At 17.0% G+C, this 22,206-nt stretch overlaps 4 protein-coding genes and 4 non-coding genes across 8 annotated transcripts; 3 read left to right on the top strand and 5 right to left on the bottom strand.

Annotated features, from left to right (window-relative positions):
- Positions 1-619: 619 nt before the first annotated feature.
- Positions 620-3,690, bottom strand: RAMA (rhoptry-associated membrane antigen, putative; the record flags this gene model as incomplete). Its single annotated transcript, XM_028674489.1, has 6 exons — positions 620-708; positions 792-848; positions 1,083-1,133; positions 1,304-2,113; positions 2,323-3,360; positions 3,597-3,690. 6 exons carry the CDS (start codon positions 3,688-3,690, stop codon positions 620-622), a joined length of 2,139 nt encoding a protein of 712 aa, XP_028530836.1.
- A 2,373-nt stretch (positions 3,691-6,063) lies between these two features.
- On the top strand, positions 6,064-11,175 carry PGAL8A_00047300 (conserved Plasmodium protein, unknown function; the record flags this gene model as incomplete). The annotated part of the gene is made up of 1 exon (XM_028674487.1): positions 6,064-11,175. One exon carries the CDS (start codon positions 6,064-6,066, stop codon positions 11,173-11,175), a length of 5,112 nt encoding a protein of 1,703 aa, XP_028530835.1.
- Positions 11,176-11,888: 713 nt separating this feature from the next.
- On the top strand, positions 11,889-11,961 carry PGAL8A_00047200. Its single transcript has one exon. It is a non-coding gene; the product is annotated as a tRNA-Lys (tRNA).
- A 511-nt stretch (positions 11,962-12,472) lies between these two features.
- PGAL8A_00047100 lies at positions 12,473-12,545 on the bottom strand. The gene has a single exon. It is a non-coding gene; the product is annotated as a tRNA-Lys (tRNA).
- A 599-nt stretch (positions 12,546-13,144) lies between these two features.
- On the top strand, positions 13,145-13,216 carry PGAL8A_00047000. Its single transcript has one exon. It is a non-coding gene; the product is annotated as a tRNA-His (tRNA).
- A 444-nt stretch (positions 13,217-13,660) lies between these two features.
- PGAL8A_00046900 lies at positions 13,661-13,733 on the bottom strand. Its single transcript has one exon. It is a non-coding gene; the product is annotated as a tRNA-Thr (tRNA).
- A 667-nt stretch (positions 13,734-14,400) lies between these two features.
- PGAL8A_00046800 (DNA mismatch repair protein MSH2, putative) lies at positions 14,401-16,830 on the bottom strand (the record flags this gene model as incomplete). Its single annotated transcript, XM_028674486.1, has 1 exon — positions 14,401-16,830. One exon carries the CDS (start codon positions 16,828-16,830, stop codon positions 14,401-14,403), a length of 2,430 nt encoding a protein of 809 aa, XP_028530834.1.
- An 817-nt stretch (positions 16,831-17,647) lies between these two features.
- PGAL8A_00046700 (conserved Plasmodium protein, unknown function) lies at positions 17,648-19,375 on the bottom strand (the record flags this gene model as incomplete). Its single annotated transcript, XM_028674485.1, has 1 exon — positions 17,648-19,375. One exon carries the CDS (start codon positions 19,373-19,375, stop codon positions 17,648-17,650), a length of 1,728 nt encoding a protein of 575 aa, XP_028530833.1.
- Between the last annotated feature and the right edge of the window lie 2,831 nt (positions 19,376-22,206).

The following is a 22,206-nucleotide window of genomic DNA, read 5'->3' as shown; positions in this document are numbered from 1 at the left end:
CATATATTTAAATATTAAGCTAAAACATCTCTTAATACTATAGCTTTTTATTAATATATTTATTTTTAAAATAAAAAAGAAAAAAAAGCGTTAAAGGTATATAGAAGAGAAACAAATATAAGAATACATAAACTATAAACAAAACAAAAATTAAGTGAAAATCTATGTTTATATTTTAAAAAAAAAAAATATATATAGAAACATGAAAAATATTATATTAAAAAAAAAAAAAAAAAAAAATTTTAAAAAGAAAAATATTTTTATAGAATAAGTAATATATGCAAAATTCATTATATATAAGATAATATTATTTCTCAGTTTTGTATGGTTATTTTTTTTTAAAAAATAATGGGTGTAAAAACAAAAAAAAGAAAAGAAAAAGGAAAAATATAATACCAAAAACAAAAATTAAATTTATAAACATAAGGTCTAAATAAAAAAATTAAAAAAACTAAAAATACATTAAATTTTGAGGAAATTTTCCAACTATCATATTAGTGTTTATCTTTTTTTCTTTTTTTAATATATGTGCAAAAGAAAAAAAAAAAATAAAAATAAAACAAAATAAATACATAAATTTATACTTCTTTACACATATTTTTTTTTTTTTTGTTTTCTATTAATTCATTAAACATAAGTAGGTAATCAAAAGAATAACTAAAGAACTTAGAATCGACATGGAACCAGTTGATTTGTTTTCATTTATTTCTAAAAAAAAAAAAAAAATTTTAATATTTTATTATATGATATAAATTAATGAGATCATAAAAAATGAAAAAATGAATATAAACCTTTCTCATTATCAACATGAATTTCCCTTGCTTCAATAACAATAGGAATATTAAATTCTTAAAAAATAAAATAAATAAATGAAATAAATAAAAACATAAAATAAATAAATAAAAAGATAAAATAAATAAATAAAATAAATAAATAAAATGATAAAATAAATAAATAAAATAAATAAAAATAAGAAAAAATAATATGGATAAAATTTTCTTATAAAATATTTATATAAGTAAACACATATATATATATATATATATATGAATTCTTGTGTTTTAGACTATTATGAAAATTACCTTCTTGGGATTCCAATTTAGTTACATCATTTTGTTCATCTTCAATGTGATCTATAAAAAAAAATTATTATAGATATTAGAAAAGAAAATTTTATTTATGAATAATTAAATATATAAGTATTGAAATCTTTATAAAGATTTTTCTTTTTTTTTTATATTTATAATTTTTCTTTTATAAAAAAATTTCTATAAATATTATTTATTCTTGTTCTTTTATGTACCTTGGAGTTCAATATTTGCATCACTTGTAGAAATCTTATTTTGATTAATTTCTTTTTTGTAGGAAGTACCAGCATGATGATTATGAGGATAAATGTTATTTTCTCTTTTCTTATGTTGCATAAATTTAGAATCATTTACATCTTCATTATCCTTCAATAATGTTTCTTCATTAATTCCTTGATCAGTTAAATCTTCATCTAATTTTTCAAAATATTTTTCTGGATTTTCATTTTCTTCTAGATCATTTTTTAATGTATTGACTTTTTCTTCATTATTATTTATATCAGACGTTTCATCGAAAATTGGATTTTCTAGTAACTCTTCATTTGTACCTTCAGGAATTTCCTCATTTAATGTGCCTTCTTCCATTTTATCATTTTCTATTATGTCATCAGATTCTCCATTTATCATTTCTTCATTATTTTCCTTAATTTTATCTTCTTCCGTTAAATCTTCATTATTTAAAACAGGGTTGATATTTTCATCGTTCGTTGTTGTATCCTTAATATCATCTTCAATAAATTCATTTAATTCATCATTAGGATCATTAATATCTTCTGTTATTTCATTAGTCTCATCATTATTATTTTTAATCATTGATTCTTTCTTTAATTCTTTTCCTTCATTTTTATCATTGTGTTTTATATCTTTATGTTTATCAATTATATTATTTACATAGTCTACATCAGTTTGTATAAAAGAATGAAAATCTTGAGCTTGATTAATTTCATTTAAATGATGATTATCAAATGCATCTCCATTTATGTCCATTTGTTCTTCATAATTTGTATCATCCGAGTTTGTGAAACCTAAAAAGAATAAATTAAAAAAGTTATTCATTTTTTTTTTTTTAGGAGAAAAATTTTAATTTTCATTAGTATTTTTTTTTTTTTTTTTTCAAGTATCTCAATTCTTTATTTTTTAAATAATATTGTTTTAACTTTTATAAATTTTATATATAGTTCTAATAATTATTAAAAAACTTTTTTTTTTTGAAATTTTTATCATGTATTATTACCATCATATCCATATTCATCATCAACATTTTCATTATAATCTTCTTCATAATCATTACCATCCTCTTCATAATTATCATAATATTCATCATTACCTCTTCCTTTTTCTAAAAAGCTTGAATCAAGGTAAGTATTATCATCATTTTCATAATCATTATCATAATCATTATCATAATCTATATCATGCTCATCATAATATCTATTATCATGTGAACCTTTTTCAAAAAAACTTTCTCCATTACTTATATCATTATTATCTTTATTGTTATAACTTTCATCTTTTTCTAAAAATCGAGAAACGAAAGTACTATACTTTTCATCATTAGAATAATTATCATTATCCTCTAAAAATGTTTTATTTCCATTATTAGTTTCGTAATAATTATCTTCATTAGTCTCATTTTTTTCATAATTATTGTAATAATTATTATCTTCATACATATCATCATAATGCTCTTCATTGTAATCTTCTTCAAATGCATCATAATCATCATTCATGCCTTCGTTTTTTTCTAGAAAACTTTCTGCATTTATATTATCATTAGGATTATGATCATATACATCATCCATTTCTTCATTATAATTATCTTTTTCTAAAAAACTTTCTTCTATATTATTATCATTATAGTTCTCATATTCATTATGATCATCTGCATTATTGTAATAATTATTAGTTTCTAAAAAGCTTTCTTTGTCATAAAAATCTTCATATTCATTATCAGAATCATATTCAAATCTATCAACATTCTCATTATCATCATAGTAATCATCATAGAGTAAATCTTCATATAATTTTCTAGATATTCTTTTTGGGGAAATTATATTTACAGAATTATTTATTGTTTTCAATAATTCGTTATTTTTGATATAACTTCTAATGCCGTTAATATCTTTAGGAACTCTTAGAAAATCATCATATATTTTCTTATAAAAATTTTCAAATATTATATTGGAGAAAATAAATGCATGATTTTCAAAAGCTTCTTCTTTTAAAATATTAATGTTATCTATATTAATTTCATATTCATATTTATTATTATCTGATAAAAATAAAAAAATATTAAATTATATTTATATTTGTACAATTTTTTAAATAAATGATTACAGGAAGTTTTTATTTACTCCATTACCCTAATATAATGTTTCTATATATATATATATATGCAAAAAAATATTTTAGTTTTTTTTAAATTCTAGTATATAATTATCTACATTTATATTTTATTTTAAAATTATAATTTCTGTCTTTTTTTTTTTTTTTTTTTTTTTATAATACCATTAACAGATTGAGCACATATCCCATTTCTAAATTTCCCAAAATAACTTAAAATATGTGGAACAATAAATAAAGACAAAAATAAAATATTCATATTTAAATTTAAATAGTGAACAAAAAAAAAAAAAAAAAATAAAATAAAATTATATTTTTTTCACAAAAATTCTTTCTATTAATAAATAGAATAATATATTAGTTTATATATTAAAGAAAAAGAAAAGAAAAAAAAATAAAATAGAATTTTCTTTCAAAAGCAAAAAAAGAGTAATACATTACATCTATTATTATAATAAAAGTATATATATAAATATATGTATATATGTTTATATACATATATTTTTTTTTATTTCTATTTTAATTACTTATATGCATATATTTATAGTATTAGAAAAAAAGAATTTTTCTAAAATATTACATAGTGCTCGAATAAAGTAAAATAATGAAAAAAAATTACGTGTAGAATGATTTTTAGAATTACTGAAAAAAAGTTATTAAGGAGAAAAAAATCTCTTTTATTAACATTTTTATTAATTACCATGTTTTATGATTTATCAATATATATTTTAATAAAAATAATACTTTCTTTTGTTATTTTTTTTAATATTTTTCTTTTTTTTTTATTTAATTTTTCTAACAGTCTCCCGCATTTTATTGCATAACTTATTTTATTATGCATTAAAAGTGCCTAATACATGATATTAATTAAGAACAGAATAAAAATATATATATATATATGCATACACATATACATATATATATATATATATACATATAAATGTACATATAAATGTACATATACATATAAATATACATTTACATATACCTATACATATATCTATACATATACCTATACATATATATATACATATACCTATACATATATATATATATACATATATATATACATATATATATACATATACAATACATGTATAAGTATATATATATATATATATATATATATAAGTATATATATATATGTATATATATAAGTATATATATAAGTATATAATATTTATAATGAAAGTAATATATTCATTTGTATATATTTTTCATTGTTGCACTACGTAGCACAATATATAAGTTTTTTTATTTTTATTTTGTTCCTCTTATCATATAAACATCACTGTTCTTTTTGTTTCGTGACGCCACATTTCATTTACATATAAATTCGTTTAAATTTTTTAATATATTGTATTTTTTAGAAAAACATAAATCTTAATTTGGTTCTATTTATAATAATACGATACATAAGCAATTTCTTATTTTAAATAATATATGTAAATATCAAAATAATATAAGAGAATTTTACAATAATAATATTTAAATTTTATATTTATCCTAAAAATAACTAGTTATAGAAAAAATATTTTCATTATAATTAAAATTTTTCAAATAATACACTTATTAAATGTAATATGATATATTTTCCTTAAAAAAAAAAAAAAAAAAAAAAAGGCCAAAGAAATTCCCTATTCTCACATTTATATATCCTACTATTCATTTTATCTAAAATTCTATTACACTCATAAACATTTAGTTTATTTCATAGTTTTGTAACTTTTTCAATTAGTATAATTCTTTAATAAAAATTATACTGTTTTTCTTTTTTTCCTATATTCACATTTTTAGAACTCATTTTATTTTACTTATTTTTCTATTTTTTTTTTTTTTAAGACAATATAACTTACATTTTTTCTTTTTCTTTTTTTTTTTTTTTTAAATAAATTTAACTTGACTTGCAAAGCATTATGTAAGAAATATATAAATAAACAATTTATCTTATATAAATATTAAGAATTTTATAAAAGAAATTTTTAAAATGTATTTATTCTTCAAATATCATACAACATAAATTGTATTCTGTGAATAAAGTATAATTATGTATATTTTTATCAATAATATAATTTAAGTATTTATTCTTATTTTATTCTTTTATTTTAATTAAAAAGAAAAAAAAGATTTGTAAAAAAGGATTTAAAATAAATAAATAACATCATCTTTCTTCGTTAAAATTAATAATGAAAAAGAAAGTAATATAAATATTCATTAGAATGCAAAGAAAAAAATAAATCATTATGTGTATATATATACATTACTATCTATTGGGAAAAAAAAAAAAAAAAAAAAAAAAAAAAAAAAAAAANAAAAAAAAAAAAAAAAAAAAAAAAAAAAGACTTAAATTCAATTTAATAATGTGAAACATTTTAATAAGAAAATGAAGGGTAAATAAAAAGATAAATTTCTATTTTTACTTTATTTTACTATATAATTTTTTTTATTATTTTTTTTTTTCATTTGTAAAAAATCTTTTATTTTTTTTTTTTTTTTTTTTTTTTTGTAAAGGAAATTTATCAATAAAAAATTCATGAATTAGCTAAAAAAAAGAAAAAAGTATAAAGGAAAACATAAGGAAAATATATTTTTTACATTTTTTTTTTTTTTTGTATTAAAGATAAAAATTTAAATGGCTTATCATTTATTTAAAAAGTTACAGAAATCAAATAGTAAAGAGAATAAAATAAACAATGAAAATAAAAATGAAGATATAGAGAAATGGCTAAAATATGTTCATGATTTAAATAATAAAGATGTTGTTGATAGTTTATTAAATGAGAGTAACAAAGATAATATAATAATTATTGATGAATGTAAAACATATACAAATAATATTTTGATGTACACAGAAAAAATAAAGAATATAAAAAATGATTTTGATAACGAAAATTCTAGCATATCATATATTAAACAATTTTGCAAAATTTTAAATATAATTAATGTATATGAAAAATTAAAAAGTAACAAAAAAAAATTTGAAATTTTGACAAAAAATAATATACTTAATTTATTTGAAGAAATAATTCTGAACTGTTTAGAAATCTTGAATAAAATAATATGTTTAAATAAAGATATGTTTCATAAAAAAAGTCTAAAAATTGATTGTAATAAATTAAAAACATATATAAACAAATTGAATATTTTATTTAAGGAGACAAATAATTGTGATTTGTTATTTTCTATTTTCTCTTTTGAGAACAATAATTCTATATTCATCCTATATGATCTTATTTTGTTATTACAAAAAATATATATATATGATAATATAAATTTTTATTTTTATTTGTATGATAATATATTTTATTCGAATAATATTAATTCTTATTTCTTCAATTTATATTCATTAAAATGTTTTCAAATATTGTACCATGACTACTATTCTGAAAGTCAATTAAATCTAAAAGAGCAAAATAATTTTGTTCAAAAAATATATGATCATTATTTATTAATTATAAATAATTTGAGAAAAAATAAATTCCTTTATATTAATTATCTTAATTTTCCTTTTAATTATTCAGATGAAAATTTAACTTATAAAAATAAAAATGAAAATTATTATATAAATGAAAATGAGGAATTTTTTTCTATTACAACTAAAAAGAAATTTAGATCATACCTATTTTATGAGGATGATATAATTAAAAAAAATTTAAAAAAATTAGAATATTATAAAAAAATAGATATGTTGAAGACAGCTTATAATTCTCAAAGTTCTCTACCTTCAAATGAAAATACATGTAATGAGATCATTTCAAAACATAAAAAAAAAATACAAAAAGATAAAATAGATAAAAGTAACATAAATATATATAATTCTGACCATTCATCAAATTCTAATAAAAAGAAAAGTGAATTTAATCAGAATAAAGAGGATATATTGAAAAATCAAAAGTTAACAAATTCTGAAATTCAGATTAATTCTACTAGTGATGAAGATAAATATGAAAACTATAATTATTTCAGTTCTGATATTTCAAGTAATTTTATTTCGATTGATGAAGATTTTGATGAAGAAAAAAAAAAGAAAAAAATAAAATTCTGTGAAGAAAATATATTTTTAATTATGTTTAGAAGCAACAAAATAAAGAATATAAGAAGTAATATAGATAAACTAATACTACATAAAAACAATTTTATATGCAAACTATTATCAATAATTGATTCTAATAAAGATGCTTATCTTATAAATGAAATAATTTTATTATTTTTATTAATATCTGAAAATAATATAGAAATTAAAAACATAATTACTTACGAAAGGGTAATTGAAACTATTATAAAAATAATTAGAGAAGAACATTATTATTTATTTAAAGAAATTCCTGATTTACAATTTTTATTTGAAGATATTAATTTAGAAATACTTGATAGAACAAAAATTTTTAATATTTCAAACAAATTAAAAAAAAAAAAAAAAATAGAAAAATATATTAATAATGGAAAAAGAGAAACACAAAATTATGAATTACATCCATTTGAAAGAAGATGCAAGGTAAATCCTTTATTAGATAACTCAAAAAAAAAAAAAAATGAACATCAAAATATAGAGAAAAAAAATTATTATATTAACAAAGAAAGTAATATAAATTCAAATGTGTATCAGAATGGTGAAACTGTAATAGAAGAAGGAGAAAATAATAAAAAAAGAGAACCTGAAATGGACTATGAAGATGAAGGAGAAAAAGAAGAGGAAAAAAGAGAAAATGAAGAAAAAAGATATATTAGTTTTACTGATGAGGAAAATTTAAATAATGATTATATTTTGAATTTTATGAAAAAAGAAACTTCAAATAATGAAAATATAAATAAAGTAGAGATCTATCTTGATAACATTTCTTTAAATATAGATATTAAAAGTAGTTTATTACTTTTAAAGTGCTTAATAATAAATAGTGAATTTGGTTTAAAATATATTTATGAATTAAATATATTTCATGAATTCATTAAATTGATTAACAATTTGTATAATATAATTATATACATCTATAAAGAATCTCTATATAAGTTTTATAATAATACTATATTCTTTATTAATATATTTTTAGATATAATTTTTAGCGTATGTAGATTTAATAATAAAAATAATTATGATATAAGTTTAAATAAATTTAGTCCCATATTTCTTAGAGGTCAGTTTATTCAATGCTCCTTTTTTTTTTTTTTTAAATTTACGTTTATTTACTTACATAAAATGATGTTGTATAATAAAAAAAAAATGAAAAAAATTAACATGAGTAATGAAAATTTACAAAACATTAATTATTCAAATAAAAATTATAATAATACATATGAATCTTTAGATGAAATGGAAAAAAAACAAAATAATAATAATAAAAATAATAATGATGGTAGCAATAATGTGTTCTTAGAATATGATAACATAATTGAAGTTTTCAAAAACACTAATTTTATAAATATTTTTAATATATGCTGTAAGTTAATATTTTATGATGAGAACTGTGGTGTTAATTTTTTATTTAGTAGTTTTATTAATGATAATAATAAAAATGAAGGGAATTTATTAAACAAAAATAATTATTTAGATATACATATTGAGGAAAATAATTTTATAATAGCAAGTTTTAAAAAACAGAATTATTTTTATATTGAAAATGTTGTTACATTCTACTTAAAGAAATTAAAAGAAGTTAAATATATAGATTTGCTATTAATTTTATTTTTTTATGATAAAAAAAATGATATAATTCAAAAGAATATTTATGAGTTTTTAATGTGTTTATGTGAAAAATACATGGCGATTTCTAATTTCATTAATGATGTTTTTTTTTTTAAGAAAACATGCTTTTATTATTGTATAATGTATAATATAAATAAATTAAAAAAAAAAATTTTAATAATTAAAAAGTGTTATTCAAAGAAAAAAAGATATAATAAAGATATTACTGTTCATAAATATCACAAATTTATAAGAAAAGAAAATTTTTTTCTAAAATATTTCACACAGTTAGAATTTCTTCTTAAAGTATTCAGTTTAGCTAGTATTAATTCAGAAAGTGATGAAAATAATATGATTAAAAAAATTCTAAAAAACTATGAAATTGATTTTGAAGAAATTATTTATTATAACAGTTTATATATAGATAGTTACAAAAAAAAGAGTAAATATTACTTAAAGAAATTAAATAACAATATAACTAAACATATTTTAACATTTAAACTAAATTTAATATTATACAGAAATAAAATAAATGAAAAAATATGTGGTTTAAAACTTTTATTTCAAATGTTAAACTTTAAATGTATAAGTAAGAAAGTAAAATGTCTAATATGTGTTTATATTAGCATTTATTTATATAAAAAAAAAGATGATGAATTTAAAAAAAAATTAATAAAAATAATTATAGAAAAAGATATTTTTAATATTATATATTATTTTCTAAACGATTTCTGCAAATATGCTTTTGATAAAAAATATTTTAATTTTTCATTTACAAATGGAAAAAATTTGAATGAAAATATTAAAAATATATTAGATATTAGAAGAAAAAAATATTTCTTTTATTACTCTAATGAAAAAAATATATTTTTTATTCACTATATTTATTCAAATTTTATTCATCATAAAATATTGACTTACTTTTTTAAGCAGTCAAAAAATCAATTATATAAAAAAAGCTCTTTAAAGGATGAAACATCAATAAATAAAAAAGGTTTATTTGTAGATAATGAATATAAAAAAAAAAATGCTCAAAAAAAAAAAAGAACATCACAGAAAAAACTTACAATTGAAAATAATAAATATATAAATTATAAGAATGACAAAAGAAAAGAAAAAGGGAAAAAAGATGAATTGAATGAAGTAAAAGGAGAGGATGAAAACAAGGAGAAACAAAAAAATGAAATAAAAGAGGAAAACGAAAGCGTAAACAGATATAAAGAGGAAGAAGAAGAATTCGGAAATATAAATGAGGAAAAGGAAGAAGAAAAAGAAAATAATCAACAAAAATATGAAAGAAAAAAATTAGAATCAAGGGAAATAAAAGATGAAAAAAAAAAAAATAAAAAAGGAAAAAAAGAAAAAAAAAAAAAAAATCATTATGTTAATAAAGCAGATAAGAAAAAATTATTATCAGCAAATATCAATGAAGATATTTCTTTACTAAGACATAAAATGGAAAAACAAGAGATGAAACATATAGAAGAAAAAATATACTTAAATAATATTATTGAGAAAAAAAATGATATAATAAATAATATTTTGTACTCTTATTTGTTACTAAAAGAAAAAACAGATAAAACAGAAAAGGAAAATGCAAATCTTAAAAGTATATTATCTTTGAAAGAAAAAGAATATTGTATCATGTCTAATAACGATATGAATGATTTAAAAAATAAGTATATTAACTTATTAAAAGATTATGAGGAAATTAATAATAAAAAAGAAAATTTAGATGATAAGTTGGAAAAACTTACTGATCTGTTAATATTTTTATATGACAATGTTAGTGAATGTCGTTTATACATGCAAAACGTTGAAAATATTAAATCTTTTAAAAATAAAAAATCAAGTGATGATGAAAAACATAAAATAGAAATGAAAGGAAATAATCTAACAAATGATAAGATTAACGAAAAAATGGATAGCTATGCAGATGAAAAAATATGTAATGAAATAAATAGCATTTTATATAATAAAGTAGATAATCATATAATTAATCAAACAAGTAATCAATCAGATGAACAAATAATTATACAGGAAGACAATCAAATTAATAATTAATTAAAAGAAAAAATTAAAAAGGATGACTATAATGAAGAAAAAAATAATGAAATTGATTATTTTTGTTATATGGAGGATATAAATATATAAAGAAGATACTGAAAGATATATAAAATATAATATATAATGGTTTACATAAAATTTAAAAGATATATAAGGTTTAATTAAAATATAAAATAAAAAGTTAAATATTAAAAATATAAAAATTAAGAAAATGTGTCTATAATAAAATACATAAAAAATAATGTTCTTTTTTGTTCATTCATGCTTTCATTTCTTTATTTGATTTTCAACATTTTATTTTTTATGGCTTTTAAGAAATTCAGGAAACTTCACTAAACTTATAATAATTATATTTTTAATAAATTATTTTAAATTTTATTTCAATATCTTGTATTTTAAGTATTTTATATGATTAATATACATATATATTTTTAGTATATATTTATCTCTTTAATATAAAGAAATAAATTTATAGATTGTTTTTTTATAACATATTTCCAAAAAAAAAAATTGGTGAAAAAAGTATTATATTATTTTTATTTGTTACATTATTATTATTAATATATTAATACATAATTATATAATAAAAAAAAATAGGAAAGATAAAAAAAAATATACAGTAAAATTTTTATTATTCAAAGAAAATAAGTTTTCTTTAAAATAAAAAAAAAAAATTCAAATAATTTTCATTTGACACCATCCTACCAATAGCCTCTTTAGCTCAGTTGGTAGAGCGCCAGACTTTTAATCTGGTGGTCAGGGGTTCGAGTCCCCTAGGAGGCTTTTCTATATATAAAATATTAAAAGTATTTAAAACTACTTTAATTTTTAAGAACGTTTTAATGCACATTTAAAAAAAAAAAAATTGAATTATATTCAATTTTGTTTAAAATATTAAAAAGTAGGAATCTTATTATATTAATAGATTAATCTTATATTCTTTAATATAAAGTCTAAATTTATATGTTTTTCTCTTTAAAAAATTATACCAAGTAAAATTAGAGTAAATGAAAAAAACTTTAAACAATGAAAAATGTTAAACTATATCTATATGAAATTTATTTTTTCCTTCTAAGAATAAACATAGGGTTTTCCATAAGTTTCAGAAAGTTTTATTTTCTCTATATTTTATAAATAATAATATAATTGTTAAAATTATTTTACATAAAAAACTTAAGTGGTCCATTTAATTAAAGTATTAATATATTAAATATTATTTATTATTATTCTTATTAGAAAGGATAATAATGAATTATTTTTATTTTATTAAAACCTATAATTGAAAATTTAACTTAGCCACCTAGGGGGCTCGAACCCCTGACCACCAGATTAAGAGTCTGGCGCTCTACCGACTGAGCTAAGGTGGCAACTGCTTAAGTTGATAACTACATATAAATAAACTATATTTAAAAAAAGATAAAAATTTTCTTTAAATTTTACAATACATTGAAGAAGATAAATAATTAATAATAAATATATTTAAAAATTTATATCCACATATATTAATTGCATATAAATAATTAATAATAAATATATTTAAAATTTATATTTACATATATTAATTGTATATAAATAATTAATAATAAATATATTTAAAAATTTATATTAACATATATTAATTGTACATATGAACTTCTAAAATTTTTATACCAATAAAAATTTATAGTTTATTTTATATCACCCCTTAAAAATATATTTTAAATTTATTTTATATATATTTCAATCATTATATTTCTATATATATTTTATTTAATAAAATATTAATAATAACATAATTTCAAATTATTTCAGTATATTTTTTACTTTCTTATATATAACAATTTTATCAAAATATCTGAAAATATTTATTATTATTATTGTTTATATAAAATGTATAAGTGTTATGAATATCATAAATCAACTATAATATGGAAAAATTTAATAAAAGGTGAATAATAACAAAAGAATATGAAACATTAAAATTAATGTCCAAATCGTCTAGTGGTTAGGACTCCACGCTGTGGACGTGGCAACGTAGGTTCGAATCCTGCTTTGGACATTTATTATTACAAAAATATAAAGTATTTTATATAATTAGTTATTGTTGTAAATTATTATATAAAAGGTTTTTTACTTTAATTTTTATGAGAAAATTTTAAAAAATGAATTTCCCTTTTTTAATTTTTTAAAGTACTAATCATTCTTAATAATAAAAAGCAGATTTTTTTGAATTAATAAATAAAATATATTTTAACACGTTCGTAATAGGTTTGTTAATAAATACTCGATAAACTAATCAGTTCTTTTATCAATAAAATTCTATTAGGAAATTAGTATAATTTTGTACTTTTGCGTATTACTAGATTTTTTATTTTTTTAATTTGAAAACTTTTTTATACTAAAATATTACTTTATACTTCATGTTAGTATTTTATTGTTTTTTTTTTTTTAATTAATAAAATTGTAAATAATATATATATAAATTTTTATATATTATAAATATAGCCTACAACCGGATTCGAACCGATGACCTTCCGCTTACTAGGCGGATGCTCTACCAACTAAGCTATGCAGGCACTTTTAAATGCGCCTATAAAATTACTATAAATTTAATAGTTCATTCAACTTTTTTTTTTTTTTTTTTTGATATATCTTTAAATATTCCTTATTTAAAATTTTTAACAAAAATAAATTAGTAAATTAATAGTATTTATTATATTATATTTTAAATTAATATGGATAAATATAATTTCTATTATGAATATATTATTTTTTAACATAACTTTAAAGCAAAAGTTCTTATATTAAATATCACATTTTTGTATTATCCCTTTTTTATTTAAATTTATTTTGTTTACCATATTTCATTATGTAAAATAATTATAAGAAAAATATAATTTAAAAAAAAATATTAGGTTTAATTTGTATATGGAATGTTACGAATTTAAAAAAAAAAAAAAATGTATAAACTTATATATATAATGGCTTGGTATTTCTAGGTTTATATATATATATTGTATTTACTTTTAACATTCACCGTTCATATTTTTTTTTTTTTTTTTTTTGTAAAATTGAAGCAAGAAATAAAAAAAAAGAAATGCACATAAATAAATAAAAGTAAATACAGTTTAGCTTTATTATATTTTTGAAATATATCTTTTTTCTAATTATAGAATTATTATTATCACATTAATATTTATTTTTAGTATTTTTTTTTTTATATATATAATTAACAAAAAGACTCTATATCTTGTTTAATATTTCCTTTAGAGTAGAATAATTTTCCTTTACATTAGAAATAAACTGTTTTTCATCATGTGCTCTGAAAATATTTTTTAAATGTAAAAAATATTGATTATAGGTATTTATATGATCATTCTCTTTGTTTTTTAATTTTAATTTGGTTTTAAAATAATGTCTATTTTCTACTGATTCTAGTTCTTTAGATTTTTCAAAAGCTTTATCAATAACATTCTTTGGCAATTTGGCAATTTGTGCCACATGAACTCCATAACTTTTATCGGCATATCCTTGTTTAATTTCATATAGAAAAGAAATTTTTTTTTTTTCATTATCAATTTTAGCTGCAACATGATTATTTATAGCTCCTGAGGATTCTTCTTCTAAATTTGACATTTCATGAAAATGAGTAGCAAATAGGCAGAAGCATTTAATATGGTTTAAAATATAATTAGCAATAGACCAACTGATACCAAATCCTTCATAAGTAGAAGTTCCTCTTCCTAATTCGTCAATAATGACTAGAGTATTTTCATCAGCATTTTTTATAATAGCAGAAATTTCGATCATTTCTGAAAAAAAAGTAGATATTCCTTTTAGTTGTATATCAGAAGATCCAACTCTGCACATAATTTGAGAGAAAATTGGTAATTTTGCATAAGAACATGGAACAAAACAACCCAACTGAGCCATTAAACATATCAAAGCTATTTGCCTGATATATGTGCTTTTTCCACCCATATTAGGACCTGTAATTATGTTTAATCTCTTATCATCTTTATTCATATACACATCATTAGGTATAAAATTGTTCATTAATAAAAAATTAGATTCAAGTAAAGGATGACGAGAATTCTTCATTTGTAAAATTTTTCCACCTTCTTCTACTATTGGTCTCACATATGAAGATATGCTTGATGAACTAACAAAAGCAAAGGAACATAATACATCAATTTCTGAAATAATTTCTGATAATTTTACAACTTGTTCCCAATATGAGCATGCTACCTGTATGGCTTTATTAGCTAACTCTTTTTGAGCTATATTATAATCATACAATATATTTTCATATTTTCTGCATAAATCTTTTAACTTATTTGTATGAAACAAAATTTCACTTTTGTTCATTCTCACTTGAAAATATACTTTTTTTCTTTGCTGTATGTAATTTATATCTTTTTTTACTGCCCTAAATAGAAATACATTAGTGTTACATTCTACCAATTTTATGTCTTCTTTTGTACTATTTTTTTTATTTCCTTTTAAAAAATTTATATCACTTTCTACTTCTATTTTATGTTCCTTTATTAAATTATATATGTGATCTTTTTCATTCGCTAATTTTTCTAAATTTTCATCAAATTTACGAGATATTAAGTAATTATTGTTTTCTACTTCCTCCAAATCAATTGTTAATTCTATTAGCTTTAAAAAAGAATCAAAACTAATTATGATATTTTTTAAAGGATTTAAAAAATTATTGTCTAAAGTTTTTCTATGTCTTCCTTTATAATCATTTAAACAATAATAAATTTTTTTTGATACGATTATACAATCGTATAATTTGACTAAATCTTGAATGGTACAGCAATTTTTGTTTTTTACAATTCTTTTGTCATCATCATCCTTTTTATTTGTGAATAATTTAAATTTCTTAATTATATATTGTAAATCGCACACTTTTCTTAAATAGTCAGATTGTATCATTGATCTAGTAACACTATCTTCTTTTAATATCTCTACTATATCCAATCTATCATTTATTTTTTTTACATCTCTTATTGGATGCATTACCCATTGCAATAGTTTTCTTTCTCCTATTTTTGTTTTACATTTATTAAGAAGATCATATAGTGTCATTGTATTAGTATTTTTTTTATCTCTAGATATATTTGAAAATATATTCAAAGCAATAATAGCTGCTTTATCTAATTTTACATATTCATTAATGTTGTAATTTTTTAAAGTACATTTATTAATTGCACTATCGTCATTAAGCAAGCTTAGATATTTTATTATGCTACACATTGATTTGCATGCAATTAATAAATCCAAAAATGATATATAATTCTTAATATTATTTTCTTTTAATAATTTATTTAAGTCATTTTCAATAGATGCTGATTGGAAATAATCCTTTGATAATTCTTCTAACTTTATTTCACACAAATTTAATATCATTTTAATTCTTTTATCATCTATTAGATCGTTACTAGATAAAAATAAAAAAGAAGTAGGTCTACATTGAATTAATATAGATTCCAAAACAGTAAAGTGTTCATTTTCTATATATTCACATAAAGAAAATTCATTGCTTTCTATATTATAAATGCATATTCCAACATATCTAATGTTATTTTTCGTTTCTAAATTAAAGCTTATCACAGTATTATTTTCTAACGTGGATGTATTAGGTAAAATAGTTTCACTCATTTTTACAAGTAGAAATTATAAATAATTAAGAAAGTAAAAAACATAAAATTTATAAATTTTACAAAATAATAATAAAAAACAAAGTCATACTATAAAATTAGTTTTATTTAATTAGTTTCTTACTAACATCACATTTATTATAAATGAGTAACATTTATTTATAACTTTCATAAAATATCTTTTTATAAACTCCAAATTTAACAAAATTTAATGTCAAATATTATTATTATTTTTTAAGATTCATTTTATTTTTTTTTTACACAGATATTTTTTCTTATAATTATAAGACTATTTTTTCTACTTAATTTTAAGATTATTATATATTGATGTTTGATTCCTATAACTTGAAATTAATAATAATTGTTTTTTTTTTTTTTTTTTTTATTATTATTTTACTAATTTTTATTCCTTCTTTCTGAAATAATTTATTCTACTATCGTTTAGTATAAATTGTATCAGATAAGTCAGTATATAAGGATAAAAAACTAATAATAATAAAATTTATTCTTGTCTTTTCTTCTTTTTCCTTTTTTTTTTTAATAAAGCATAAATTCTTACATAAAAAACATTTATAAACTTTTAAAAAAAATTATCCTTTAATTTTAATAAGAAATTACAAAATAAATAAAAAAAGTTTTTTTTTTTTATTTTAATATCAAATTGTTTTATAGGTATTTAAATAAAATAATAATTTCGAAAAATAAGTTTTATTTATTTATTCTTTTTTTTTTTTTTTTTTTTTTTGTTTTATAAATACATATATAATAATAAATATAAAATAAGTGTAAAGAAAAAAAAAAAAAATTATAGAATTTCTTTATTTCTTCTTTTTATATATTTCAATATCTACCGTAAAGAATATATTACCATTACTATTGTTATTTAAGCATATATAATTTGAATTTTTTTTACATATGTAATTCTGTATTTCTTGAAATATTTCCTTTTCTAAAGCAGATTTTTTCCTATTTATAAAATCTTCATTTTTATTATATGTAGAATATATAAATATTTTATAGTAAAGTAATTTCAAAAAAGGAAGTTGTACATAATTGAATATATTTTTTTTTTTTTTTGAAAATAATTCATTTAAAAATAATTTTACATTTTTATTTATAAAATTTTCAGAAATTTCTATTTTATCTGTATGACATTTATCATCCATTTTGTCTTGGTTGATATAATTTACACTACATTGACTTTCAAGTTTATTTTTCTTTATATTATTTTGTAATACACTTCTTTCAAACTCTATTGTTATTTTGTTTATTTGTTCATTATATTTTTCCTTATTATAAATTACTTTACTACGTATTAAAGGAAGTAAATCATTTATAATATATAAAAGTAGAATATATTTTTTTATAAATGATAAATTACTTAAATAAATGTCCTTCTGATTTAATAAAATAAAATTAATGCTATTATTATTTATTTTACTAAAGTTTGTTAGATTAAAATAAGGAAATTGATATTTATATAATAAATGAAATAACGTAGAAAAGATATAAATGCACAATAAGACAGAAGGAATTTTCTTTGAAATATTTTTTATTATATATGAAGAAGATAAATAATTTATAAAACTCATTATAAGGTTATCTATATTCTCTTCCTTTTTTATAAAATTATTTTCTACATTTAAACACGTAAATATATTATTGAAATTGTTATATATCAAATTAAATATATAATTAACTAAAATATAGAAGTAGGTATTTAAAAAAGATTCATAATAAAAGAATAAATTACCTTTTGATAAATAAAACAATACTTGACATATTTCATGAAATTTTAGATAGGTAATGTTTTTATAAAGCTCTAAATTGAAAGAGAAGCAACTTTTTCCATTAAAAATATTGTTGTAAATAATATTTCTCGTTATTATTTTAAAAGGTGAAATATAAAAGCTATAGTAGAAATACTTATTTAAAAATGAAAATGGGTATATATTATTAGAACTAAAACATTTATATAACTTTATAAATAAATTAATATCTCTTATTTTATTATTTTCATTTTTCAAATTATATAATATTATATATTTATTATGATTGTAAAAATTATTTAAATTTTTTAATTTCATTTGTTTCTGTTGGTCATAAATTCTTTTAAAAATATTAGGAGAACATAGATTAATTGAGCATAATAGTAAAATATTATATATAAAATTATAATACTCATTTATAAAATAGCATTTATATTTTAAAATATTACATTTATATATATGGTTTATTATAAACTCATTTTTAAACATTAATATATTAAAAATAGATGAATTATTTATTGTTGTACATATATGACGAATAAGTTTCATATTAAAACAGAAGTCTATATTTTGTAAAAAAAATAATTTAAAACAATCTTCCAAAGAAAAACATCTAGCATATTTATAAAATATGAAATCATAAAAAGGGATACAATTAATATATTTGTTTTCATTTTTAATTTTAAAAATTTTTTCAATTAAAATTTTCACAATTAATTTTTTTCTAAATTCTTTTGAAATTAAATTCTTATTTGTAACAGGTATTATTAAACTCATTTTTCTTTTATTAATTATGTTTTAGGTCTTTACGGATATCATAATTTGTTTCACTACTATATATATATATATATATAAGCATATCCTCATTTTTATTATTATTGTAATTATAAAAGTTTTAAATTTTTAAAATTTTTTTTTGCATATCATTTTTCTTCATTATTTAAATATTATCTTCATGAAAAATATACTTAAAATTTTTCCACAATTTATTTAATCTTAAAATATAATCTCAAAATGTAACAAAACACTTTTTATATTATATTTTTGTATAAAAATATATTATTTTCTATATATACTTCAAATTAAAAAAAAAAAAAAAGAAAGTTAAAAGAGAATGTGTACTTTGCTCATATATGAAAATAAAAATATCAGCTTTTAAAGTACATATTAATAAAGTGGTTAAAATAAAGTTATTTTAAGATTACTATTTTCTTAAAAAAATAAAATTGTAAATATGTTTTAAAGTTGTTATATATACTTCATAAAAATTTAAAAAAAAAAAATAAAATAAATCCTATTTTTATATATTTTATAACATTATTTAATGTTAGTATGTTTTGGGTTATATTTTTTATTAATTATAAGTGAAAAAACAATATGTAATAAAATTTTTGAATATTAAAAAATTTTTTCTTATAATGGTTTTTTCAAGGAATTTAAGAAAAAAATATGAATAAACTTATATTTCATTTTTTAATATAATGAAGTATGTAAACAAATATATTCTAGAGTTACTATATTTTAATATAAATATAATATTTAATTATAAATATAATACTTTTTTCTTTTTATATTATTTTCACTTATTTTTTGTTAGATTTATTATTTTAGCATACATAAAGATAACTTTTCATTTTAGTAATTTGATATAAAAATTATTTTTTATTTTTTTTGATAAATGGCATTTTTATAAGAATAAGAAAATATATAAACTTGTGAGTTTATAAAAATCAAAATATTTCCTAGTATAAAAATAGGAATTAAAATTTCTCTTATTTAATTATTAAAATTCATATGCTCATAATTTATTAATTAGAATTTCTTATATTTACATATAAAAACTAAACATAATTTAAAATAACACCTAAAAAATATATTTTTTTTTAAGGGTAAAATACTTTTTAAATCTTGAATTGCAACAGTGTTATTATGTACAAAGATTTTTTTTTTTTTTTATATATATTTTCTAATTTGTTTTCATAATTTGCTGTTATGATATTTCTTAGAATTTTTTTTGTTCATTTATCTGTATCTATAATATTTTCAAGAAATGATTAATTAAATATTGGCTGAAATTGTGAATTTTCAAATTTTTTAGAAATAATATACATATATAAATATATATAAATTTATTATATTCAAATAAAAAAAAAAAAAAAAATATATAGTTGAAGTGCCGAAATATAATCTCTTTAAAAGAAAGTTAATTTTTCTCTCTATAAATTAAACGTTAAAGTAATTATCAAAATGTATCTTATGTCGTTGTTTAGTATGTCAATATATATTCCAATAAAATGAGAGTGTAAATACAAGAATTAAAAAAAAAAAAAGTTAATTTTTAGAATAATAAATTAAAGCTTATGTTCACTTTTTTCTTAAAACTTTTTTGTCTTTTGAATTATTTTTTTTTTTTTTTTTTTTTCACAATTTTTGTGTGCATCATTAAAGTGATAAAAAATAAATATATTTATAATATTTATAAAATACATACATATATATATATATATATATATATATATATATATATACAAATATTTATTTATTCTGTTAAAATAATTATTAATTTTCTTTTTACATAATTTCGTGACAATGTACTTCCATAATTAAAAAAAAAAATTGTTCTCATTTTTAATTTTCTCTAATTACATGCACTTTTTATTATTGTTTCAAACCTTTTATATATACATATTTCTAATTTTTAAGATTAAAATAAAAAAATAAATATTTTTTTCTACACGTTTTATATATTTTATTATAGTTAAAATTGTATATGGAGTAATAAAAATAAAAATAAATAATTCATTTTATCAATGTTTTAAAAATAATATTAAAATATTTATATTTTTTAATATTTTATATAATATAAAATTTGCATAATATGAATTAAAATTTAATTATTGAAAAGTATATATACATATATATAAATATAAAAATATTTTTACGTAAATGAACTAAAAATAAAAGAATAATAACAAAAAAGAAAAATTGTATACTTCAAATATTTATTTTCTTAAAATATTGCAGATATATTTTATATAGGAAAATTATTATTTACAAATTTCATTAATTTTTAATTATAATAATAAAGAGATATTTTATTGTTGTTCTAATAAAGTTTGATTTTAGATAAATATTGAGTGTATTTTTTTTTTTTCCCCATTTTTTTTTTTTTTTTTTTTTGATTTATTTATATATCATTTATCACACTATAAAGAACTTTAACATTATATACATGAATATATATACATACATATATATATATATATATATATATATATATATATATTAACTTTTTATAATTAATTTCATAACTACGTGTTATTCGTATATTTTAAATAGCATTGTATTATTTTAATTTTTAAAGATAAGTTTTAATATGTATTAATAAAATTGTATTTCACTGAAATATTATAGTATTAATGAAAATCCTTAATATTTTAATTTCCTTATGATAAATATTTAAAGAAAATTTTAAATATAAATACATTTGTCAATTTTCATATAATTCCAACCTTTCTACATATTTAATTATTTTTTCTTTTTGAATATTAGTTTTTTTTTTTTAATTTATCATACACAATTTTTTTTTTTTTTTTTTTTTTTTTTTT

Source organism: Plasmodium gallinaceum (genome assembly GCF_900005855.1).
Source record: "Plasmodium gallinaceum strain 8A genome assembly, contig: PGAL8A_v1_32, whole genome shotgun sequence".
Lineage (NCBI taxonomy): Eukaryota > Apicomplexa > Aconoidasida > Haemosporida > Plasmodiidae > Plasmodium > Plasmodium gallinaceum.
Note: the sequence above shows the minus strand (reverse complement) of the source record. Positions and strands in the feature narration are given on the sequence as shown.